The sequence below is a fragment of the Solanum lycopersicum genome, chromosome 12, assembly GCF_036512215.1.
Source record: "Solanum lycopersicum chromosome 12, SLM_r2.1".
NCBI lineage: Eukaryota > Viridiplantae > Streptophyta > Magnoliopsida > Solanales > Solanaceae > Solanum > Solanum lycopersicum.
This window is the reverse complement of record NC_090811.1, coordinates 1,768,663-1,795,222: the sequence shown is the minus strand read 5'-3', so window position 1 is coordinate 1,795,222 and position 26,560 is coordinate 1,768,663. Positions and strand designations below refer to the sequence as shown.

Sequence of the window (26,560 nt, the reverse complement as noted above, 5' to 3'; positions counted from 1 at the left end):
AAATTAAATGATTGTTTGTCCATATTTATAGCATTTTCCCTATCTTAACCAATAATTTTTCTTTAATTAGCAATGTTTCACTCGTTAATTAATCGATTGTTATCTTCAAATTTTAATTAGTATTATTATATAGGGTGTCCCAGAAACACTGGGACATTCTCAGATTCTATCCTTAATTATCTTATTATCCATGTTAATTTATAATTAATCATATATATATTTTTTAATCTCCAACATCTGCTACACAAGTACAAAGAGCCAACATTTATCCAGGTATTTATTCATATCATTATTTACTGCAAATGATTAATTATGATTAAAATCTTTTTATTTTCAACTCGCGATTTTTTGAGGAATGTTTTTATAAGAATGTTATCAGAAATATGAAATTTTCGATGGAAATTCTGTTGAGAAATGTCAACGAGGAGCCATTTCTTGATGGATTTCATTGAAAATTTGCGTGTAACTTTCTTGTTATTCAAAAGGTTATTGATATTTTTAAAAAATATATTGATTTCGAAAATAGGAATTATAGTTGATATTCTCAAAAGTAAATGTTTTTTTTTTCATTACTGAAACATGCAAATTTTCGAAGGATATTCTTATGAAAATATCGTTAAAAATATGAATTTTTTTATAAAAATCTTAGTCGAAAATGTGTCCAACAAGTCAATTTTTTCATGGATTTTGTTGGGAATTTACGTGTAACTTTTTGTTATTTGAATATTTTGTATGACAATATTCAAAAGTTAATTTGATATTTTAAAAGATATAATGATTCTAAAATATAGGAATTATTATTGGTATTTTCAAATATGAGAAAATATAGATTATACATAAACAACAACAAAAAATCTTTTTTTTCTCGGAACTGACTTTTTTATGTTATATATATATATATATTTAATGTTATATTCTACTATTTTATAACAATTTTTTAAATTTATAACGATAACATTTCAATCGTAATTGTGAATTATCTCAACTTATTTTTATATGCTCCAAATGACCTAGCACTGTAACAAAAATAACATTTAGCGATAATAAATATACACATTATTAAAGACTGTTAAAATACATAATAAATATATTATAAACAAATTTCTTCTTTCTTTCTTTTACAAAAGTAGCTGGTTATAAAAATACATTATTCGTCTAAACAATAGTTATCCACTATCTAAATTTTATCTAATTTAGATAATTAAGTGATAATTTATTATTTCTGTCTATTTTACCCTTCCTATTAAATATACTTTTCATCTAACACATTTTTCAAAACATCAAATTTAATAAAGTCAAAGAATAATATAGTAATATTAACTCCTATTATTTATTATCCCTCCAAAAAATGTGTCAAGTCAACAGTGTACACATAGATTAAATACTATAAACAATCCTATTATTCTTCTATAAATACATGGATAAACTCCTCATGCTAATCAAATTCCCCCTAAAAAGAATTTTAAGTTTTATTTTCTTTTGCAGAAATAGCCACTTATAATGGGTTCTCCAAAGTCTTTACATGGAGTGAACTTTGCACCACCACGTAGCTTTGGGACAATTCTTAAAGCAAATTTGAAAGAAACCCTATTTCCAGATGATCCATTTTATGAATTCAAGAATGACAAATTATCAAAAAGAATTCTAATGGGAATTCAATATTTTGTACCAATTTTTCAATGGTTACCAAAATACAATTTTGGGCTATTTAAGTTTGATCTTCTTGCTGGAATTACAATTGCTAGTCTTGCAATCCCACAAGGAATAAGCTACGCAAAACTTGCTGACCTTCCTCCGATTATCGGACTCTGTAAGTCATATACACTGACAATATATACTCGTTCATGTTTATTAATTATTGCTACTCCCTCCTTACCAAAAAAAAATTGGTCTTACTTACTATTTAAATAGTCAAAAGCATATATATTTTTTAAAATTTTGTACATATTTTAAATTATTGACTTGTTTGACTTATATTAATTTTTATATTTTTTCTAAATATGTAAATTTTATTTTATCCCGATTGAATATTTTATGTCTGAAATCGCACTGATTATTAGTTAATTTGATCCTGGATAATCTTTTTCAAACGGAGGGAGTAATATTTTGTACATCATTAGTGTAACCTAAACTTTTTATACCATACTACTTATTATTGATTACTCTTCAATTTTATTAGATAGAGGTATATGAATTGAAGAAGAAAAAAAATTATTTTTTCGTTAGGTTTTTGGTAGATGATGTTGATCTAGAATTTAAAGTTTATGGAGTAAAAGAGATTTACACAGAATGAAACTAGAGAGTACTTCTGATTAATGATGAAGTAGTACTTATTACTCTTTACCATTCCCCTACTATTCTATATGAAAATATTAGTCGATAAGTGATCTGATTACGTAAATATTTGTAAATGAGTAACTTGTTATGACAAATTATTAATTGTTTTGCAGATTCAAGTTTTGTTCCCCCTCTAATTTATGCAATTTTTGGGAGTTCAAAACATCTTGCTGTTGGAACAGTGGCAACTTGTTCATTGATTATGGCTGAATCAATTCAACAAAAAGTTAAGCCTCATGACAATATGCAATTGTATGTTAGTTTGATCTACACAGCCACTCTTATATCTGGTTTGCTACAAGCAGCTTTGGGGATATTTAGGTAATTATACATACCAAATTACTCGTTTAACTTCTGTATACTGACAAATATATTAAAATTATGTTGTTTGGACTCTTCGAATATATCAATGATTGCGTGTTGGATCAACCAAAAACAATAGAGAAAATAGTCAAATGCCCCCTAACTTAATTACACTCGAATTTTTTCAACTATACACTTCAATTTCACAGTTGTCCTGTTACCCCCTGGACTATATATCTGATATATCCATCCTAAACCAGAGGTCTTGAGCCTTTGGTAGAGATTAGAAATCTTGATAGTAAATTCGTATATATCAATGATTGCGTGTTGAATCAACCAAAAACAATAGAGAAAATAGTCAAATGCCCCCGTAACTTATATTCAGATTTTCAACTATACACTTTAATTTCACGATTGTCCTATCTGAATTTTGATAGATATGATATATACATCCTTAACCAGCGGCCTTGAGCCTTTAGTAGAGATTAGAAATCTTGATAGTAAATTCGAATTATTTGAAATCTCAAAATAATATCAAACATCGAAAAACTATTTATGACATCTATCATCTAATTAGTTTTTTTTTTTTTTAGGCTTGGATTTTTGGTGGATTTTCTATCACATTCAACAATTACTGGATTTATGGGAGGGACAGCACTTGTTATTTGCTTACAACAATTGAAAGGCATGCTTGGCTTGAAGCATTTCACTAGCCATACTGATGTTGTTCATGTTTTACGTGCTGTTTTTGAAAACAGAAAAGAGGTGAGTTAATTTTACGGAGTAAGAAATAGTCTGGTGTACAAAATATTCTACGTTCATGTAGGGTTCGAAGAATAATAAGCACACTTCAACGTGTGTGATTAGACAGTTTACCCTAGTGCAAACATTAGTGTCTGCTTTTATAATTTGAATCCATAAACTATACATCATAGAGAGACAAAATTAACTAAATTAACTCTATGTAGGATAGAAATTTTCATTTGTTATTTCTTTTTGTGTTCGATTGTTTAGTAAAGATTTCTTTTGAACAAATTAAAAATCTTACAAAAAAAAAAAACTTTAGATCACATTATAAAATATTTTATACGTTAGAAGACGGTTTAATATTTTATCGATTACAAAGACTATATTTACATTTTTGCGTAATCTAGACCATGTTCAATATATAAGGAAAAACTAAAATTGTATTAAGCCAAATTTCACACAAAAAAAAGAAATTCTATTTTTTTTGGTTACCAATGTGATTTATTTATTTTAATTTATTTTTTTTCTTTGATATTGACTTGATATTTTTTTTTATATGTAAATATAAAAACAGTGGACATGGCAGTGTGCAGTTGTTGGAGTAATATTCCTTACTTTCTTACAATTATCTAGATATGTGGTAAGTTTTTTTACGATATTTTAATTTTTATAGGGATAATGCCCAAGTATCCCCTCAACCTATGCCTGAAATCTCAGAGACACACTTATACTATACTAAGGTCCTATTACCTCCTGAACTTATTTTATTAATAATTTTTTACCCCTTTTTAGCTTACGTGGTACTATCATGGTTGACTTTTTCTCCGAACTAGTGCCACGTAGGCTAAAAAGGGGTAAAAAATTACATATAAAATAAGTTGAGGGGTAATAGGACCTTAGTATAGTATAAGTGTGTCTCTGGGATTTCGGGCATAAGTTGAGGGGGTACTTGGGTATTTTCTCATTTTTATATATATACTGATAGTATAAAAAATAATATTTAAATTTTTTTAAAAAATAATTTTTTTTTGCAGAAAAAGAAGAAACCAAATCTATTTTGGGTTTCAGCCATTGCTCCAATAATTGTAGTTATAGTTGGCTGCCTTTTTGCTTATTTATTCAATGCTGAAAAACATGGCATAGCTATTGTAAGTTATATTACCCTCTTTTATTTTTTTAAAAAAATATTTTGAATATTTTTATTAAATTTGATCGAATTTACAAAAAATAATTATATAAGTAATTGTTTGACGAAAGGTTCCCTATTATAACTCGAGTTTGATGAGTCATTTTTTTTATTTTATATTATCTTATATTTGATTTTTAAAAAAAAATTAATTTTTTTTTTGAACTCAATGCAGGTGGGAAAATTGAATAAAGGAATTAATCCACCCTCTCTCAATCTTATAAATTTTAGTCCAGAATATATATCTGTTGTTTTAAAAGCTGGGATCATTACAGCTATGGTTTCACTAGCAGTAAGTACATTTTAATTATTCTCGTAGTTTTTTTATTCTTCGATTAATTTATATCGTATTACTGGTTATTTTTTTGTGCTTTGTTACGTTATTATATCATTTTGTCGTTGTTACTGTTATTATTTATACGCTTTTGATATTCTCTTTCCAAATTACTCTATCGAAAACAACATGATCATGCATATACATTATACATTATCCTTGTCAGATTTTACGTATGTGTGAGAATATTACATCGAGTATATTATTGATAATTATTAATTTTTTTATTTTATAGGAAGGAATAGCTATTGCAAGGAGTTTTTCTATCATGGATAATGAACAAATTGATGGCAACAAAGAGATGGTAGCCATTGGACTCATGAATATTGTTGGTTCTTTAACTTCTTGTTACTTAAGTACAGGTAATTAATTTTTTATTTATTATAAATAAAGTATCAAATTTTCGTATTTCAAATTCAGAAAGTTTAAATTTTGACTCTGTCTCTCTCGACTAATAAATTACACTTCCTACTAAGAAATGAGTGAGAGTTAGCATCTCACAGAGGTTGAATCAGAATTTTTATTCTACTGAACACTACTACAAGATTTCAATCAAAGTTATTTTGTTCTACTGAACCAAAACGATCACTTACGATTAATATGTCTATAGTTAACAAAGTAATTTTTTTAACTTTTATATACTGACAATATACCGTAAACATCTACTGCTAGTGATTTTTTTTTTTTTTTTTTGGTTAGGGCCATTTTCAAAAACAGCAGTGAACCACAATTCTGGATGCAAGAGCCAAATGTCAAATGTAGTGATGTCAATGTGCATGTTGCTAACTTTATTGTTTTTGGCACCACTTTTTGGCTACACACCACTTGTTGCCTTGGCTGCTATCATCATGTCAGCTATGCTTGGGTTAATTGACTATGAAAAGGCTTATCACCTCTACAAGACTGACAAATTTGATTTCTTGATTTGTATGGCTGCTTTCTTTGGTGTTGCTTTCATTAGCATGGACATGGGACTCGTGATGTCGGTACGTAAACAAAAAATATTATTATCATTCAAAAATTTCCTTAGTCGGTGAAATTACATTGAGTATCATTCTTCCTATTGTTATTGTTGTTACTTGGGCTCTGATCGATACAACAAAAGTCGTTTTCTAATGGTTGACTATAAATAATTTGTGTTTTAGTCCTTTTGATCGAAAAATAGTTAGTATCGTGAACTTTAAATTCTACAGAATGTTTTTATAGTTTCACTTGTGAAATTTAAAACTTTGCGATAATGGCTAAGTGGAATTTATTTTGTTTCCGTTCAACTTCATATAATTTGCTACAACTAACAATTAGACATTCTTCAAAACACTATTTAGTACTTTTTTTTTCTTAGGAATATATATTTCGTGATCAAAATGACTTTTATCATACTAAACATGATAAAAATTTACGCGTACTCGATATATATATGATTATTTTTATTTTTGTAGGTTGGACTTGCCTTGATAAGGGCACTTCTATATGTTGCTAGGCCACCTACTTGCAAACTTGGAACTGTTTCAAATAATGCATTTCGTGACGTAGAACAATATCCTGGTTCTAAACAAACTCCAAATATGTTGATTTTGAAGCTTGGTTCTCCAATTTACTTCCCTAATAGCAATTATGTTAGAGAAAGGTAAGAAATATATCTATAATAACGTCGTTTATCTGGATGTTATTTTATTATTGTAGTGAAAATAGCTATTCACAACTTATAATATAGAGGCATATAATATATAGATCATAGGCTTTTAAACTTAGCATCAACTGAAAACTAAACCTTCGATCCAACTTTGATGATGCAGTCTAGACACCTAAGTTCGTTTTCATCGTGTTTGTTGAACACCCCAACTTATAAAAATAATCATCTGGACACTTCCAGAGTTTATACATTACGTCAACGATCACTACTAAAAGTCATTACTTTCCTATCGAAAAATGTTCAGTGGTTATTTCCACGTATATATGTTAGCTAGATGTACATCCCTAAAGTTGATGTGTTTATTTTTCAGTTAAGGTTTGCAAGTTTGAGTGTGTCTATATATGTTATGTTGATATATAACATGAAAAACTTGATATTAAATAAAGCTTGATCATTATGATAAAATATTATTATATCGTATAATTATTATAGAGCGATTCGACCTTAAACATGTTTATGAATTTTCAAAGTTTAATTGTTCTAATGGTAAAATGTTATGTTTGATGGATATATTGAACAGGATTCTAAGATGGGTAAGAGATGAACAATCTCTTCAAAATTCCAAAAGAAATGAGGTCGAATACTTGATACTTGATTTTGGAGGTATGCTTAAAATTCACAAATAATAACTTTTGGTTTTATGTAATTAAATTATTATTTTTTATTTGCTTTTCAATATGTTACAAAATAATTTTAAAAAAAAATTAATGACAATATTGTAGGTGTCACATCAATTGATATAACTGGTATTGAAACTTTATTTGAAACTCGTAGATCACTAGCAGCAAAAAACATCAAGGTATGTATAATTATATCCACTTTCTCATTATTAGTTACTCTCATGTTTTACGTTTGCTTCTCGAGAGTTAAAAGTAATTTTTTTTCATGAAAAGGATTACAACGTATAATATTTTTATATAATTTTCAAATATCAATTAAACAACTGTTCTATCTCATATAGCAAAACGTAACAAGTAAATTTCTGAAAGGAGATTATATAACTTTCGAAATTCACAATTTTATAATATGTTTTTTTTTTTGTAGATTATATTGGTTAATCCAAGATTAGGGGTGATGGAAAAATTAATTGTGACAAGATTTATTGATGTGATTGGGAAAGAATCAGTGTTTTTATCAATTGAAGAAGCAATTGAAAATTGCAGATTTTCACTAAATTCTTCAAGTCAAACAAAAAGTGAAGATGTGGAAATTGCTTAGTCTACAAAAAAAAATAAAAAAAATAATCAATATTCAATATTTTATTTTTACAATAGGAGGAAAAAAAAAGATTTTAATTTCTGCCAATTGAACCTTTTTTTTTTCTTTTGTAATGTTTTTTCTACCTTTCTTCTGTTTGTTTTTTTTTAGAATAGATTTTGTAACTTTAATTTACAACAGTTTTATTATCTTGTTCTTTTTTTTTTTTGTATAAATTTCTTTGATAGAGTTTATAAGCTATATGACTCAAGTCTACTAGAAGAATAACTACATTTTTTAGCCAAAAAATATTAGTTATGTTTTTTGTGGCCTTTGTTCAATAGAAAATCAACACATGAATAATTTAAAATCTAGTAGTTTAAATAAAAAAACATCTAATACATTTTTCTAAATCTGAATTACGTCTCAAGTCTTTTAAAAAGTAAGTTAAAGACTTAAAATGATAGATGTAGACTAATGACGATCCGAAGAGCAGAATCTCACCATAACTCCGAAAGCGTTGGACACTACTACAAGACTCACCCCGACTAGGATATGTATTAAAGGGATAAACCAAAGAGTGCTAAAACATTTATCGATTTTAGTTATTTTTCATTAGATTGGATATCGATATAGGCTTTTAGAAAATTTACAAAAGGTGGTAGTTGCTCTAGATAATATATTTAGCAACAACTAATTAAGTTATTATCGTTAATTAATTACGATCAAATATCAATTAGAGGATAGTGATGTCACTTTGAAAGTTATAGAGTTAATGTCTTAAAAAATCGACTCAACTTCGAGAATCTATCTAACAAAGTCATTTAACTTTACTTTGTATCACAAAAATCAATCAACTTAGACTTTTTTTTAATCAAAAAATCACTCAATAAAATAATATTAGATGATATTTGATTAATTAATTTTTTGCCAAGGTCAACAGTTATGTTTGAAAAAACTATTCTTTTTATGCTTTAAAATCAAGACCAAGAGACCCCTTAGTGATCACACAAAAAAATAAAGGATTTTTTTTTTGAAATTTCAAATTACGATTTTGATTTTATTTGTTTGTAGAGTCTATATATTTAGATGACATAAAAGAAATTATTTTGTATATAAAAAAGATTCAATAATAAATTTAATTGATATAAATGTATAAATGTCTAAGTTGAATATTTTATTAATATAAAACAAAATTTAATAACTTTGTTAATTAAAATTGAGTGACCTTTTAAAATATTAACTCACAGTTTATATCTAAATCATCTATATTATTATGAGAATCTTAATAATTAGTTATATGATGATATAAATCCTTAAACCTTAATTAAAGATAGAAAGTTTTATCTATGAATTATCTGAATCTTAATTAGTTATATGATGCAAAACCTTAAACCTTAATTAAATATGAATTTTGTAGTTTTCTCTTGCCTTTTTCTCTCTTTCTTTGTGGTCAATATTTTTGTTGAATTTAAAATAATATTACATAGATGCGTATTTATGTGCTTTTTTTACAAAGTCTAGATTAGTTTCATTTTTTCTAGCATTATATTTTTGATCCTACGTCAAAAAATTATAAGTTCAGATAAATCGACACACTATATAAAGACATTTCAATCGTCATATTTTATTACGTAAAACACTTTAATATCTTCTTAATACTCTCTTATAATTATGAGTTCTCCAAAGTCTTTACATGGTGTGAACTATGCACCACCACGTAGCTTTAAGACTGTTCTTAAAGCAAATGTCAAAGAAACACTATTTCCAGATGATCCATTTTATGAATTCAAAAATGAAAAATTATCTAAAAGAATTCTAAAAGGAATTCAATATTTTATACCAATTTGTCAATGGTTACCAAAATACAAATTTGGGTTATTTATGTATGATCTTCTTGCTGGAATTACAATTGCTAGTCTTGCAATCCCACAAGGAATAAGCTATGCAAAACTAGCTGAACTTCCTCCTATTATCGGACTTTGTATGTTACATACACTGACAGTATATTACTATTTGAACAGTCAAAATCATATATTTTTAAAAATGTTTTGAACTGCTAATTTATATTACTTTTTAAGGAAAATGTGCAACTATCCTCTTAAACTATGAACGAAATCTCATAGACGCATCTTAACTAAACCGAGGTCCTATTACCTGAACTTTTTTTTTTTGTAACTTTGTGCACTTATGTGGCATTCAAATATCTCCCACGCGCCTCAATTGCGTGGAGTTACAGAGTAAGTCACGTAAGACAAAAGGTGTATAAAATTACAAAAAAAAGGTTCAGAAGGTAATAGGACCTTAGTTTAGTTATGGTGTGTCTCTGAGATTTCGATCATAATCTAAGAGGATACTTGTGTATTTTTCCTACTTTTTATGTTTATTCTTAAATATGTAAAAGTTTATATTTAAAAGATTGAAGACTCTATGTCTGAATTCACAATGAATATTAATTAATTTGACTCTTGTATTTAGGGAGTAATACTTTGTACATCATTAGAGTAATTTTAAGTTTTTATAGCACATTACGCAAGAGGCGTAGCTATAATTAGTTAATAAGTGATCTGATTGTGTAAATATTTTTATATCGCAGACTCGAGTTTTGTTCCCCCTCTAATTTATGCTATTTTTGGGAGTTCAAAACATCTTGCTGTTGGAACAGTAGCAACTTGTTCATTGATTATTGCTGAAGCAGTTCAACAAAAAGTTAAGCCTGAAGACAATATGGAATTGTATGTTAGTTTGTTTTACACTGCTGCCCTTATATCTGGTTTGCTACAAACAACTTTGGGGGTACTAAGGTAATTTTACATATCAGTCGTTTAATTTTTATATACTGACAGTTTAGAAATATTCAAATATGTCAATGATTGCATGTTGAATCAACCAAAAATAATACGTTCTTTTTGGAGGATTCGACATGACATCATCGACTTATTTAAAAAGTCTGAGTCAGGGACGGAGCCATTATTTATACATGATAGAAATTTTTTCTATATGTATATATAGTAGATGTCGAACTCCATTCAGCTACTTCATGTTCATGTGTCTATTTCTAAAGCTTTCTGAACCCTTTATTGGAAATCTTGACTCTGCGATCTGATCAGGACAATATTAAAATGAATATCGAAGATCGAATAAATTAATTCATTTTTTTTTTATGTGTGATGTAGGCTTGGATTTTTGGTGGATTTTCTATCACATTCAACAATTACTGGATTTATGGGAGGGACAGCATTAATTATTTGCTTACAACAATTAAAAGGCATGCTTGGATTGAAGCATTTCACTAGTCGTACTGATGTTTATCATGTTTTACGTGCTGTAATTGAAAATAGAAAAGAGGTTAGTTTTCTTAATTAATTCGATAAAATCGTCGATCATTTCATAGTCTAGTGTAAAAAATATCCATATTCATGTAGAATTTAACGAACGATTCTACTTTAAAGGGTGTGATTAGATAGTGTTATAGTTATTTTTATAATTCGAACTCATGATCTATATATCACAAAAAGATACTAACATGATTTTTTTTTTCGTTCGATTTATATATAAAAAAAAAAATCAGTGGACATGGCAATGTGCAGCTGTTGGAGCATTCTTCCTTGCTTTCCTACAATTATCTAGATATGTGGTAAGTTTTTTAATACGATATTTTAATTTATATATACTGATAGTATTAAAAAAATAATTTTAAATTCATAAAAAATTATTTTTATTTTTTGCAGAGAAAGAAGAAACCAAGTCTATTTTGGGTTTCAGCCATTTCTCCAATAATTGTTGTTGTAGCTGGCTGCCTTTTTGCATATTTTTTCAATGCTGAGAAACATGGCATAGCTATTGTAAGTTAAAAATCATTTTGGATTTTTTTAACATTCAATATGATCGAATTCGAAAAAATAATCTTATGAGAAATTAAAATATCTGATGAAAAGTTTCCTAGCTAGACGATTTTGACATATGACATGTCAGATTACAGTATTTTAACATGTTATAACTCGAGTATGATAAGTCATTTCAAGTTAAAAATTTATAACTTTTTTACCATATGTTTTCTTATTTTTATTTAATTTAATGCAGGTGGGAAAATTGAATAAAGGAATTAATCCATCCTCCATTCATCTTATAAATTTTAGTCCAGAATACTTACCTAATGTTGTAAAAGCAGCTATCATTACAGCTATGATTGCAATAGCAGTAAGTATTATATTATTTTATCGTTGTTACTGTTATTTATGCATATCGAAAATAATATTACTATACATATACATTATATTATACACTATTCTTCTTAAATTTTACGTGTGAGAATATTTATATTATAGGAAGGGATAGCTATTGGGAGGAGTTTTGCTATAATGAATAATGATCAAATTGATGGTAACAAAGAGATGGTAGCCATTGGACTTATGAATATTGTTGGCTCTTTAACTTCTTGCTACTTAAGTACAGGTAATTTCTTTTTAACTTATATACATTGACAGTATTAACGTGAACGTGTACTAATGTTTTTATTCATATTTTTTTTTATTATTATTAGGGCCATTTTCAAAAACAGCAGTGAACTATAATGCTGGATGCAAAAGCCAAATGTCAAATGTAGTAATGTCATTGTGCATGTTGCTAACTTTGTTGTTTTTGGCACCACTTTTTGGCTACACACCACTTGTTGCCTTGGCTGCTATTATCATGTCAGCTATGATTGGGTTATTGGACTATGAAAAAGCTGTTCACCTTTACAAGACTGACAAATTTGACTTCTTGATTTGTATGGTTGCTTTCTTTGGTGTTGCTTTCATTAGCATGGACATGGGACTCATCCTTTCGGTACGTAACCAAAAAATATTATCTTATTCGCAGTCTGATTCAGACTCTAGTCTTGAAATTTAGGATCTGATTGATACGACGAAAGTCGACTTTATCTCATTGCAAAATAGTCATTGTCGTGATTTGGGAGCGTCTATCATACTAAACATGATAAAAACTTCCTTTCGGTACATACCCAAAATATATTATCTTATTCGCAATCTGATTCAGTCCCCAGTCTTGAAATATGGGATCTGATTGATACAGTGAAAGTCATTATATCTAATTGAAAAACAGTCATTGTCGTGACTTGAGAGTGTCTATCATACTAAACATCATAAAAGAATTTCCTTTCGGTACATAACCAAAAAATATTATCTTATTCGCAATCTGATTCAGACCCTAGTCTAGAAATATGGGATCTGATTGATACGACGAATGTCATTTTCATCTAATTGAAAAATAGTCGTTGTCGTAGCTTGGGAGTGTCTATCATATTAAACATGATAAAAATTTCCTTCTGATACGTTCGTAATCTGATTCAGACCCTAGTCTTGAAATATGGGATCTGATTGATACGGCGAATGTCATTTTCATCTAACTGAAAAATAGTCATTGTCGTAGCTTGGAAGTGTCTATGATACTAAACATGATAAAAACTTACGGGTACTCGATTTTATTTTATTTTTTTTGTAGGTTGGACTTGCCTTGATAAGGGCACTATTATATGTTGCTAGGCCACCAACATGCAAACTTGGAACCATAACAAATACAGCATTTAGAGACATAGAACAATATCCTGGTTCTAATGAAACTCCAGGAATGTTAATTTTGAAACTTGGTTCACCAATTTATTTCCCTAATAGCAATTATGTTAGAGAAAGGTACGCAAAATATCTCTGTATAATAACGTCGTTTGTCTGGATATATTATTTTGATTATTTCACTGAAAATTGATATATAATATTATTTTTAATATGAACAGGATTCTAAGATGGGTTCGAGACGAGCAATCTCTTGAAAATTCACAAAGAAATGAGATTGAATACTTGCTACTTGATTTTGGAGGTATGAATGAGCTTAAAATTCATAAATAAAAACGCATATACGACTCAATAAAATTAGTTATTCAAAAGCTATATTTAATAAAAAGGATTTTCAAAATTTTATGTAATATTTTTTTTTTCAATGTGTTACTAAATCAAAGAAAATTTCAATAATAATATTGTAGGTGTTACATCAATTGACATTACTGGTGTTGAAACTTTAAAAGAACTTCGTAGATGCCTAGCTGCAAAAAACATCAAGGTATGTATAATTTATATACACTTTCTCATTATTTACTTCTTTCGTTTTAGGTTCGCTTCTCGAGAATCAATTTTCACCAAAAATTTTAAAAAGTGCTTTTTTCATCATATAATACGAAAAGGATTACTAACTTATAGTAACTGGCTGACTCTCGTAAAGCGAGACATTATTGTATATATAATGTTAGAAATTCACAACTTTTTAATATAATTCTTTTTTTTTTTTTGCAGATTATATTGATTAATCCAAGATTAGGGGTGATGGAAAAATTAATTACAACAAAATTTATTGATTTGCTTGGGAAAGAATCAATATTTTTAACAATTGAAGAAGCAATTGAAAATTGCAGTTTTTCACTAAATTCTTCAAGTCAGGAAAAAAGAGAAGATTTGGAAATTGCTTAGTCTACAAGGAAATTCATTATTTAGTATTTTATTTATTTAAAATAATAGGAAAAGAAATAGTTTTAATTTCTTTTTTTTAGTGTTTCTTTTTCTTTTTTTTTTAACTTTTTTCCATTAGTTTGGTTAGAATAAATTTTGTAGCTTTGATTTTTAATAGATTTATTGTCTTTTTCTTTTAAGTATAAATAAAATTCATTTTTTTAGCACGTCTTTTCATATATATTAGCAAAAAATAAAATTAAGAGGGTGATATTATATGTCGATGTTCTTTGATAAGCTTGACAACAAGTAAAAATTTTTCTCCACTTAATTTTTTTAAGCCCATTTGCTAAGATCAAAGTTAATATTTTTGATAGCCACTCAATTTATCGATTTTTTTTTTTTTTAAAGTAACTTAACTTTGATTTTCAACTCAAAATCAATTAACTATAGATTTTTTTTTTACAAAAAAATCACTTAACCTATTTAGTTGTTTTTTCCATTAAAATTTACTGATATGGAATTTATTTATAACCAAAATTTTAAAAACTAAATATATATATTCATTTAAAGACTCGCTTCACTTGACCCGACTCACTGAAAATATAATATTCGACCCTTTTTTTACTTCTTATTCTCTTAATTATTCTTTTTTTTTCTCCCTATAGGTTAAAAAAAAATAGAACGCAAATGTGAAGACAGAATAATTTACTTTGTTTCAAGATAATACAAAGTAAATACCAATTTAGGACAAAGAATTCAAGTCAAAAAACTTATTCAAGCTTGAATTTGAAAACATATACAAAATAGTATTGTGATAATTAGTCAATATACAAAAATATAAGTACTCAATATGTGAAAAATTTATAATTAAACCGGAACATGATTAAGGTAAAATCCCTAAAAATGAGTAAGATAATTATGGTTAAATACTTTATTTATCCGTTAAGACTATAGTAATGGAGTCAGTTGGTTTTGATGGGCAAATCGGCTCATTTTCAAGTTTAAATAAGCTCCAAAACAGGTAAATCTTCATTTTGCTGATTTTGATATGCTATAGTCCATGAATTTTCGATGATTCAGATTTTTGCCGTGTTTTTTACCTAAATTTTTCATGGACGTCCGTTAAGACCTTAGTAATAGAGCTAGTTGGTCTCGACGAGCAAATCGGCCCACTTTCAAGTTCAAATGAGCCCCAAAGCAGGTAAACCTCCATTTTATCGATTTTTGTGTGTTATAGTCAATGAATTTTTGATGATTCGAAATTTCATCATGTTTTTTGCCAAAACTTTTCATGGGCGTCCGTTAAGACCTTAGTAATAGAGTTAGTTGGTTCCGACGGGCAAATCGGACCATTTTCAAATTCAAACGAGTCTCAAAGCAGGTAAACATCCATTTTATCGATTTCCGTGTAGTTTAAGGATTTTTGGTGATTCGAAATTTCGCTATGTTTTTTGCTGAAATTTTTCATGCACGTTTGTTAAGACCTTAGTAATAGAGCTAGTTAGTCTCAATAGGCTAATCGGTCCATTTTTAAGTTCAACAAGCCCAAATCCAGGTAAGCCCCCAATTAATCTATTTTCGTGTGCTATAGTCCATGGATTTTTGGTGATCCATAATTTTGGCGTGCTTTTGGTCAAAAATTTTCATGGACATCTGTTAAGACCTTAGTAATGGATCCAGTTGGTCCCGACTGTAAGATCAGTCCATTTTCAAGTTTAAACAATCCCAAAAACAAGTAAACCCCAATTTTGTCGATTTTCGTATGTTATAGTCCATGAATTTTTGGTGATCCAAAATTTTGGCGTGTTTTTTACCAAAATTTTTCATGGACGTTCGTCAAGACCTTATTAATGGAGTCAGTAGGTTCCAACAGGCAAATCAACCCATTTTCAAGTTCAAACTAGCCCCTAAATAGGTAAACCCTCATTTTATCAATTTTTATGTGTCATAATCAGTGAATTTTTGGTGATTCGGATTCCTAAATTTTTTTGGCAGAAAATATTTCTGGACACCTGTTAATACTTTAGTAATTGAGTCAGTTGGTACTAATGGGTAAACTGACTCATATTTAAGTTCAAACGAGCCCTAAGTTTGGTAAATTCTCATTTTGGTGATTTTCCTGTGCTATAATCCATGAATTTTAAGAGATCCAAAATTTCAGTGTATTTTTTTGTCAAAATTATTTGTGGGCGTCTGTTAAGACTTTAGTAATAGAGTCAATTGGGTGCGACAGGAAAATCAATCTATTTTCACGTTCAAACAAACTCCAAAGAAAGAAAACCCCCATTTTGTATATTTTTGTGTGCATAATCCATAGATTTTTTGTAATCCAAAATTGCGACGTCTTTTTAACCAAAATTGTTCATGCACATGTTAAAGCAAGTAAACCCCCATTTTGTAAATTTTGTGTGCTATTGTCCATGGTTTTTTGTGATCTAGAAGTCTGGAGTGTTTTTGGCTGGAACTCTTCATGGATGTTCATCTCGACAGGCAAATCGATAATTTTCAAGTTCAAACAAACTCCAAAGCACGTAACCCTCATTTTACCAATTTTTGTGTGGTATAGTCCATGTATTTTTTATGATCCGAAATTATTGCGTGTTTATCATCAAAAAAATTAATGAGCATTCGTTAAAACCTTTATAATGGAGCCAATATATCCCGATGGGCAAATCAGCCCATTTTCAAGTTCAAACGAATTTGTAAGCAGTTAAACCCCCAATATGCCGATTTTCGTGTATTATAGTTCATGAATTTTTTGTAATCTGAAATTTCGACGTGTTTTTGCTGAAATTTTGCATGTCCGGACGTTAAGACTTTATTAATAGAGCAACATGTTCTCGACGGGCAAACAAGTCAAGTTCAAAAGAGTCTCAAAGTATGTAAATTTTCATTTTATGATTTTCATGTGCTATAGTCCATGAATTTTTTATTATCCCAAATTTTGACGTGTTTTTGGCCAAAATTTTTTATGGCCTCGGTTAAGACCTTAGTAATGGAGTCAGTTGGTCCTGACGGGCAAATCAAACCATTGTCAAGTTTAGACGAGTTCCAAAGCAGGTAAAAACCTGTTTTGTCAATTTTCATATATTATATAATCCATGGATTTTTCGTGATCACCGATTACGGTGTATTCTTGATTGAATTTTTTATGATCGTATGTTAAGACCTTAGTAATAGAGACAAGATGTCCCGACAAGTAAACCAACCCAGTTTCAAGTTCAAACGAACTCCAAAGCAGATAAACCCTTCATTTTTGCATTTTTTGTGTGTTATAGTTCATGAATTATTTTGTAATAAAAAATTTCAATGTGTTTTTGGTTGAAATTTCTCATTAACGTCTATTAAAAACTTAGTAATGGAGCTAGTTAATTTCGATGGGCAAACCGATCAATTTTCAAGTTCAAACGAGCCCCAAAACAGGTAAATCCTCATTTTGCCGATTTTCGTGTGCGATAGTTCATGAATTCTTGATGATACGAAATTCGAACATGTTTTTTTGCCAAAATTTTTCATGAACATTCTTTAAGACCTTAGTAATGTAATCCATTTTCAAGTTCAAACGAGTTCCAAAATAGATAAACTCCCATTAATGTTAAAATAAAATGATGCCTATCGGCTGATTCTATTGCGTGCCGGCTAGAGAATTTTTCCATTACATAAGTTCTAGAGTGACAAATTCAGTTGTTGAATAGAAGAAAATTCATCTATTCTTGACTATATAGTTGATGGGATGAATAAGATTTGAGATTTTAGTTCAGATTTTGAGATATTCAACTTTTTTTATGTACATTTCTAATTTCTCATATTACAGGTTCACAATAGTCTTTTTATATTTCAAGTGCTAAATTTATGTTTATAACAAAATATAATTCACTAATTGCTTTTTAGTTGTTATAAACAATAAATACATAGATGAATATTTGCATAAGGTTATTATTATAAAGAGATAATTTCACAAAGAAACTACTGTTAATAATGACAGTTGTTTAGTGTTATAAGAAGAAAAAAAAGCTTATAACAAAGTAGAGACTAAAGTTCGAGATAACAGCATCTCTAGTGTAATCCCAATAGCGACGCCTGAGGAGAATGGTGTACACCCAGCTTTACCCTTAAATCTATTTATACAGTGTGCTATGTTTGCATTAGATGATGGACACTTCAAAAATATCGCCCGGTTTAGATCTTCCAAAAGCTATGCATTTTTTGAAGATCCAACACGAGTGCAACTGACATTTTTTTTGGAAGTTCCGAGCAACATATAGCTGGTGAGGCAGGAGAGAGATGTAAGGGTATCAACAATGGAATTACCTCTTCTTTCAAGCTTGTTATGGATACCTGGTATGAGCTACAACTATACAAACTGAAATTCGTGTGGTAGAAACAGCAGTAGCAGTAGCAGCAACAGCAGAAGAAGTAACAGTTGGGATATACTCTCCTTGTTCCCCATGCAACAAGCTAGCCGCGATGATCTGTGTTTCAACCATAAGAAGTTGGTTTCTGCATCACCTTAGGATTGTTGGAGGGGTTCCTCTTCTACAGAAGGTAGATCTCTGTTCTTGGCGTCAATTTCAGATTTGCAGAGGGGGCAAGTCGCATTAATCTTCAGCCATTTATCTACACACTGTGTATGGAAGAAATGCGAGCAAGGCAATTCCCTCAGTTCGTCATTGTCCTCATATTTTGCTAAGCAAATACAACACACCTGTTTAGGTTTAAACGATAAGAGCCGGCTTAAGTAAGATGAGACGAAACAACTGATTAGATAGTAAAATTGTGCAAATTCAAGAACTATTCTCAAACAAAAGTGGGACAGACTCTACGAACTCCTTCCAAAAGCACAAATATGCCTAGATAACAGCTCTGTGAAATACTACATGTAATACGTAACAAGCCAATGGCAGACATCGGTAAGGTCTCATAAAATCGAGTTAATCAAAGATCCAGTATATACAATTAGATATATCCTCTTTGATTGTTTTGATATGCGTGGATAACTAACCATGATCAATACGTGGTCCAATATCTAAAACCTATTTCATGTAAATAAGTATTAGGTTTCACATGTGTAGGAACATGAATGCCAACAAGTAATAACTGAAATCTGATACTATCTCAATGATAAGTTTAAGGTCATGTGCTATTGCTAAGCTATGAAGACTAAATTCTTCAGAAAAAAAATGCATTATCTCTCCTAGTATTTCGAAGACAACGGTAAGGTCTCATTCATTCTCCTCATTTCCTTTTGCACTTTGGATAGTTTTTACTAAGCATAATATGTGTAAATATTCTTTCTCACCAGGCCAATAATGCTGTTTTCCAAGTATCCCTGTTTTTGACAGGTAAAACAAACTTCTACAAAACCAGATCAAGTAAAACAAAAAAAATCCAGTGTAATTTCAGGAGTAAGGGCTGGGGAGAGTGGTGTCTAAGCAGAACTTACCCCTACCTTGAGATGTGGGCTGTTTCTGAAACTCCCTTGCCTCAAATAAAGTAAATTAAAGCAAATAATGAAGAACAGAACAGTAGAAATAGCAAATAATACGAAAACGGAAGCAAAAGAAAACAACAGATGATAATAAAAATTGAATAAAGATGACAAGGGAGTGATAATAAAGCAAAGGAGACAAAAAGTAATAATGAAAATACATGTATTTAATGCTCAGCCTTGAGGAGAAAAAACTACAAAACATGGGGAAAGTAATAAGAAAAAAATAATCACGAAAAAAGAAACTACAAGAAATACTTTATATGTTGATTTTTCAACATCAAATGCAATTAGTACTTAAGACAGTCACTTATTGACTCCTTGATAGTGCTAATCCTAAGGGGAAATAGCAGTCATGGAAATGGGAATGCAGCCTGTTTGCATATAATGGATTCATTGATATAGCACACATACAAATATTTTAGCTAAGGTAAGATGTAAATAACATCAAATCAAGAAGCAAAAACTACTTTCTGTGAGACTGTTACCCAGAAACTCAATTTCCAACTCACAAAGGCTATGAATGGAAAGATGAACTTACCGCATCTTCACCTGATATGGCACGTTCCTTCTCTGTGCCAGCAGCTACACAACCACCTTCCTCCTCTTCTAGATTTTTACTTTCATTACTTCCAGTTCCATCTGTCTTGACCCTGTACTTGAGTGTGGGAAGAGCGTTGATGGACTCTTCTGTGGCTCCTCTCACTCCATGCATATTCTCACGCACACCGAGGATTGAAATGATACAAGGCAGGCAGCAGCATATCATCGCACACAAGATGAAAGGCATAGCATATCCAATGCAACTAATGGTAAGAAAAGCTATACATAATCTGCAAAGTATGTGGATCTTATGTTAGTTTTGGTGATACTGGTGTAGCAAAGGAAGAGCAAATAAATAAGAAGGAAACAACTGTACCTGTACAGATTGGGAGCCTCAGAAGAAGAAGAGTGCCCCCCAAAGATCCAAACATTGCCAACGACAAACCACACAGCAAAGAAGCAATCCAAGGCCATCTTGAAATGATCTACCAATGAACCAAGTCTGGGAAAAAGGAAGCATCAATGCATGGTGAATAACACTATCAATGATATAAGTCAGATTCCAAGATCGTGGTACTGAAGCGTAGGGGTGGTAAATTTAGTCCATGAAAATATGACCAGCCCATCTATTACTCGGCCCATCTCGACTTCCCCAAGTTCAGTCCATCAAAAGAATGGGCTTATATGGGCCAAGTATGCAGGCCAAACTGACCCATGAGATACCTTGTCAAAATATTTAAATTAATTTTCTTTCCTTGATATGTTATATATAGCTAAGATAAAGAAAAGGATGTATGAGTTTGTTTGGTATTAACAAAATTATGAGGAAAAAAAAAAATTAAAACTTGGATTACCAACTCATTGTTTAGCCCTTCTTTGACCCAGCCCCCATCTCAGCCCAAGTATCTCAGGGTTGGAAAATGACCCATTTATCAATTCAGCCCGTTTAGACTCGTCCAAATTCAGCCCAAACGTCTCATTTGCCACCACTTTTGAGGAGATACTAACTACATTTCCATGAGAATATCCACATGGCTGTGCAAGGATTTGGAAGACAGAAAAACTGAAGTATTCTTGGATACACTTTTTCTAACATAAAACTAAAGGAATTGGAGAAAGGCTAAAACCTTTGAATGAAAAACGCTAAAGTTTCAAGTTACCCATGAAGCAGTTGTGCCTAAAAAGTCATTTGGTCAAAAGTTGTTCAAGCTAGCTAATATTCTGAAGGCAACAACTGACTCCATCCTAAATTACTAAACATGCTTAGTTGCCTTATGGATTAATTGTGCCCAACAACAAAAAAGATGAAGAAGAAAACACATGGAAGAGAGTAGTGTGCAGATATTACCTTGCATTGCTTTGCCTGGTCCAAATGTCGGTAGGTGTATTCCTTCCATCTTCCTCATCCGAGGACCGAGTTAATGAGATAGTAATATAAGAATTTGGCTCTGCAGTGGAATTGACTTGGGGTGAATCTTGACGCAGTTGAGCTGATCTCTGACTGATGGTTTGGTAACGGAGAAGATAACGCCAGTACAGTAAAGGAAGGGTTGCTGCACATCCAGTTGCATATCCCACAATCCAAGCAAATAATGGAGTTTCTGGGTTTTCCTCTTTTGACAAGGATAAAACGACAACGGCAGCACCAATCTGTCCTAAGGTGAATATTAGCTCAATGGAAAGCCACAACAGAGTATTAAATGGGCTCCAACGACGATCAGAACCATCAGCTCTCCTAGCACTAGAAGGGCTATGAGAATCTGATTCGTTGGACGAAGAAGAGACGGAATGTCGATTTGATGGTCTATTTTCATGGTTGGGTATTTCCAATTCATGAGGAGAATCATTATCAGATGAGCCTGATGATGAGGGGCTACTTCCTTGTTCTACATCAATAACATGTTCATTCCTCTCACGACTTTCTGCTTGCTCCATGAGCAAAGGAAATCTGTCGGTTGGGTTCTCTTGATTAAGTTCTTCCGAGGTAACAGCCATTCAACCATAAATCTCAAGAAAATATTGCTACTGGTTCAGCTACCACCTTATACTCACAAGCAAAGCCTACCTGGTGATTTTATATTTAAGAAAGAAAAGAATAAAGGCTGGGTAAGAAATGAGAAGCTTACTCCATTGCTGAGGAAGGATCATTTGCAGAAAAAAGTATAGTTGAATTGTTGTAATAATATATGTTAAAAAGTTGGGAAAGTTTACACCCATGCATAAACATAACAAGTGGGAGGAGTTCGTGTTCAAGAGCATACAGTTGCACATAAATTAGCATGTACCTTTTAAGTCTTTGTAATGTATAGAGTACCTATGATGTAAAATATGTGTAAGATATGTATGAGTTTGTAACAGTGTCCACATCAGAATAATGTACCATTTGTAATGTATAGAGTACCTATGATGACTGCTGAGTGTAGGACATAATACATGCCTCCCTTCTTCCCATTCTTCTTTTTTTCTTTCAGAGATATTCCTTCAATAGGGTCGATCAAAATCGGCATCTTTACCTTCAAGGTAGGGGTAAGGTTTGTGTACACTCTACCCTCCCAAGCCCCACTTTGTAGAATTGCACTTGGTATTTTGTTGTTTCTTTGAAAAATTATGACTTCAAATTTCTTCTCCAATATTTCACATATTACAAGAATAACATGAGATGAATCACTCCATTGTATTTGAAGGTCAAGCTTCTCAACAAAGAAGGCTTCTAATGATTCTAGCAAAATTAAAAGGGTTGGTTAGCAGGTGAAACAAACTTATTGCGACTTAACTTAAATTGCCTTTTTCTTTACCCCAGGGAAAAAGATACTGCCTATACTATGAGCATCAAGAGTTAATTTTGAATTATCCACGTGACACTTACTGAAATGTAGTTGTTCGCATTCTTAGATACATAGAATCAGCTAATTAGCAAAAGCACCATTTTATGAGGGCATGTGCATGGCTTATTTCTCTATACAGGTTGGGCGAGATCACTGTGTGTAATACACATCTATCTCAAGGTATTCTGGTCTTATTTGGGAAAATCTTGTGAATGGATGACCGAGAGGTAAAATTGAGTAGCAAGATTTAGCACCGAGGTCGAATATCATCTTTTGAACTCTTATGGATCAAGCTACTTCAAGGATTGAAATTAGAAACCTAAAATCAGATAAATCTCATTTATGACAACTAAGTTGCACTTTGTAACAATAACATACCCAGTATAGTCCCATAAAGTGTAGACAAACCTTACCTCTACCTCAAAGGTGAGGTGAAGTGGCTGTTTTGACAGGCCCTCAGCTCAAGACAAAAACAGTCTAGAAAAAGCCATAATGAAAGTACAACAGATAATAGATAGTAACACAAATAACAGATAGTACCAGAACAGTACTACAATTGAACTACACGAAACCATAGATAGTAATAAAAATCAAAGAACATGAAAGCACAAGAATAGTCCTATGAGAACCAGCAAGAGCAACAAGACAAAGTACTCCTACCTACTAACCTTCTACCCTAATTCATGTTCTCCACACCTTCCTATCTTAGGTCATGTCCTCGGTAAGTTGCAACCATGTCATGTCTTGTCTAATCACTTCTCCCCAATACTTCTTCATCTACTTCTACCTCTCCTGAATCCATCCATAGCCAACTCATACTTCACAAAAAAGACACTTCCAGAAATTATTGTCACTGAATATGCAATGTCATTATCAACTCGAAAACAAATCAGTCGGTAACCTTAAACAAAGGATTTTCCCTCGATAAAAGAGAATGAACCAGCACTCGACTGAAATTACGCAACAAGTTCAGGAATACTCTGACCCATCTTTATTTTTTGTGAATAATAGCAGTAACGGAATTAATACAGAATAAGCTAAGATCAAAACACTCACAAAGAAAAGAGCAAGTATTATGATCACCCCTGTGCGCTATGTCAGAAATTTTGGGCCATTTTTTTATAAGGTAAGTCACTATGACTGAAATTTCAAGCCTTGAATTGTTAAATTATTTATTTGAAGATCTACTAAGGGAAAGATTTATTCTTGAGAAAATCTTAACAGTTACATCCAATCACAGACTACATGAAAGTTATCCCTCTTTTATGGAAATTTACTGATATGAACCTTAATAGAGCAGAATGGACATGGATAATTCATATAACCCGATTAGGGATTGAAATGATATCATGCTACACTTAATTGCTATCAGAACTAAGAACAATTAAAATCTGGCAGTCATTCAACAAATGAAATGGAATAACAGCGGCTTCAAAATTATAGCACGCTGAGTAGAAAAAATACGATTCAATCACGATAAGTGGGATTCAAACAAAAAATTCAAGAGTGGGGGGTTTACCCGTCATAAAAAAAATATTAACAAGAATTTTTCCTAATGACATCCAAATTAGAAGAACTCCACAACAACAACGTCTCGATCCCAAACTAGTTAAGCATCTCCATATAAATCCTCTATATCCATTCAACTCCATTTGGGTACATTTAACAACACTACTGTAAAATATTCTAAGCCCCAATATAGCTTCACAAATCAAATTTCAGCTCAAAATTCAACATAAACGCTCTAACAAGCAAATTCAGCCACGAAGCACCATTTCTTCTAGGTAAATCCTCAAACTTAAACATTAAACCATGCATAAAGGTAAATCTTGAAACTAATATCTAAATTAGAATAACTCCACAACCCCAAACTAGTTAAGCATCTCCATATGAATCCTCTATATCCATTCAACTCTATTTGGGTACATTTATCAACTATATGCCAATATACCCCAACCCCCAACATAGCTTCACAAATCAAATTTCTGCTCAATATTCAACATGAAGAACCAAACAAGCAAATTCAGCCTCGAAGCACCATCCTCTTCTAGATAAATCCTCAAATTTACCCATTAATCCATTCATAAAAATTAAATCTTGAAACTACTATCTAAACAAGAAAACCTCAACAATCCCAAACTAGCTAAGCGATCTCCATATGAATCCACTATATCCATTCAACTCTATTGGTGCATATTTAACTACTCGATTGCCAAATACCCGAACTCCCCAATATACTTTCACAAATCAAATTTCAGCTCAAAATTCAACGTAAACGCTCTAACAATCAAATTCAGCCTCAAAATGCCATCTTTTCTAGATAAACCCTCAAATTTACCCGTTAATCCATTCATATAAGTTGATCTTGAAACCAATATCTAAATCAAAAGAACCCCACAACAACAACAATGTCTTGATCCCAAACTAGCTACGCAATCTCTATATAAATCCTCTTATATCCATTCAACTCTATTTGTGCACATTTAACTACTCTATTTCCGAAATATCCAAACCCCCAACATACCTTCACAAACCAAATTCAGCTCAAAATGCAATCTTTTCTAGATAAATCCTCAAATTTACCCATTAATCCATTCATAAAAGTTAAATCTTCAAACCAATATCTAAATTAGACAAACCCCACAACAGCAACAACATCTTGATCCCAAACTAGTTAAACAATCTCTATAGAAATCCTCTTCTATCCATTCAACTCTATTTGTACACATTTAACATTTCTTTTCTATCCCCCCCCCCCCCCCCCCCAAATATACCTTCATGAAGCAAAATTCAGCTCAAAATTCAACAATAAACGCTCCACAATCAAATTCTCCACGAAACCCACTACAAAAATTCCTAAAATTAACCCATTAATCCATTCAAAAAAGGTTTAATTTTGAAAAAAAAAAAATCAATATAGGTATCAGATAAATCGAAATAATATTTAAAAAATGAATTGGAAAAAATCGTAAAATTTACCAGCGATTATATTTGATGATCGATAAAGTTCGTCAGTATGAAGATTTCTCTGAAATTAGGGCTTCGATTTTTTTAACTTTTTTATGCGAAAAAGGGCAAAATTTTGTCAGCTCCCATAATTGCTCCACCGACTCCTCCTATTAATTTTTTTGTATTTGTATGAAATTATTATTATTATTTTATATTATATGTAATTATCTTTTTTTTTAGGAAATGACATTTTGACATAATTATCCATCAAAATAATAACATGGAAATGTATATTCTTTTAATATTTTCCCTCGGTCGGTCCGACTAAATTTAACTTGTTCAGCATTAACTTGAAATATACAAAAATTGAAAATGATAATTTTATTAAATATTTTAATAATAAATAGAAATATTTTGGAATTTATCAAAAAAAATTACTATAATTAAAAATAGAG

The 26,560-nt window shown here is 30.7% G+C and overlaps 3 protein-coding genes across 10 annotated transcripts; 2 read left to right on the top strand and 1 right to left on the bottom strand.

The window, feature by feature from the left end:
• The first annotated feature begins 96 nt into the window (after positions 1 to 96).
• LOC101245923 (probable sulfate transporter 3.5) lies at positions 97 to 8,006 on the top strand. Its single transcript, XM_010315753.4, has 13 exons — positions 97 to 273; positions 1,486 to 1,810; positions 2,451 to 2,658; positions 3,234 to 3,405; positions 3,962 to 4,027; positions 4,422 to 4,535; positions 4,749 to 4,865; positions 5,143 to 5,269; positions 5,607 to 5,893; positions 6,347 to 6,534; positions 7,121 to 7,203; positions 7,323 to 7,399; positions 7,645 to 8,006. Exons 2-13 carry the CDS (start codon positions 1,501 to 1,503, stop codon positions 7,816 to 7,818), a joined length of 1,923 nt encoding a protein of 640 aa, XP_010314055.2. The 5' UTR covers positions 97 to 273; positions 1,486 to 1,500; the 3' UTR covers positions 7,819 to 8,006.
• Positions 8,007 to 9,471: 1,465 nt separating this feature from the next.
• LOC101261992 (probable sulfate transporter 3.5) lies at positions 9,472 to 14,534 on the top strand. Its single transcript, XM_004252005.4, has 12 exons — positions 9,472 to 9,781; positions 10,394 to 10,601; positions 10,974 to 11,145; positions 11,369 to 11,434; positions 11,529 to 11,642; positions 11,881 to 11,997; positions 12,126 to 12,252; positions 12,341 to 12,627; positions 13,303 to 13,490; positions 13,592 to 13,674; positions 13,838 to 13,914; positions 14,145 to 14,534. The coding sequence occupies exons 1-12, from the start codon at positions 9,472 to 9,474 to the stop codon at positions 14,316 to 14,318; spliced, it is 1,923 nt and encodes a 640-aa protein (XP_004252053.2). The 3' UTR covers positions 14,319 to 14,534.
• Positions 14,535 to 18,222: 3,688 nt separating this feature from the next.
• Positions 18,223 to 26,286, bottom strand: LOC101245430 (E3 ubiquitin-protein ligase-like protein). Of its 8 annotated transcripts, XM_069291820.1 has the most exons (8): positions 26,136 to 26,280; positions 23,825 to 23,948; positions 22,733 to 23,050; positions 22,617 to 22,645; positions 21,680 to 22,396; positions 20,708 to 20,833; positions 20,330 to 20,621; positions 18,223 to 19,005 (listed from the first exon to the last, which is right to left on the bottom strand). In XM_069291820.1, the coding sequence occupies exons 5-8, from the start codon at positions 22,324 to 22,326 to the stop codon at positions 18,811 to 18,813; spliced, it is 1,260 nt and encodes a 419-aa protein (XP_069147921.1). In that variant the 5' UTR covers positions 22,327 to 22,396; positions 22,617 to 22,645; positions 22,733 to 23,050; positions 23,825 to 23,948; positions 26,136 to 26,280; the 3' UTR covers positions 18,223 to 18,810.
• Between the last annotated feature and the right edge of the window lie 274 nt (positions 26,287 to 26,560).

Excerpts from the sequence above, each read along its gene's own strand:
- LOC101261992 (XM_004252005.4), top strand. The coding sequence starts at position 9,472 with ATGAGTTCTCCAAAGTCTTTACATGGTGTGAACTATGCACCACCACGT. Across the intron at positions 11,146-11,368 it reads TAATTGAAAATAGAAAAGAG|TGGACATGGCAATGTGCAGC; the intron begins GTTAGTTTTCTT and ends AAAAAAAATCAG. Across the intron at positions 12,628-13,302 it reads ACATGGGACTCATCCTTTCG|GTTGGACTTGCCTTGATAAG; the intron begins GTACGTAACCAA and ends TTTTTTTTGTAG.
- LOC101245923 (XM_010315753.4), top strand. The coding sequence starts at position 1,501 with ATGGGTTCTCCAAAGTCTTTACATGGAGTGAACTTTGCACCACCACGT. Across the intron at positions 4,028-4,421 it reads TACAATTATCTAGATATGTG|AAAAAGAAGAAACCAAATCT; the intron begins GTAAGTTTTTTT and ends TTTTTTTTGCAG. Across the intron at positions 4,866-5,142 it reads CAGCTATGGTTTCACTAGCA|GAAGGAATAGCTATTGCAAG; the intron begins GTAAGTACATTT and ends TTTATTTTATAG.
- LOC101245430 (XM_010315421.4), bottom strand. The coding sequence starts at position 22,326 with ATGGCTGTTACCTCGGAAGAACTTAATCAAGAGAACCCAACCGACAGA. Across the intron at positions 20,834-21,679 it reads ACCAGGCAAAGCAATGCAAG|ACTTGGTTCATTGGTAGATC; the intron begins GTAATATCTGCA and ends CCTTTTTCCCAG. Across the intron at positions 19,006-20,329 it reads CCATATCAGGTGAAGATGCG|GTGTGTTGTATTTGCTTAGC; the intron begins GTAAGTTCATCT and ends AAACCTAAACAG.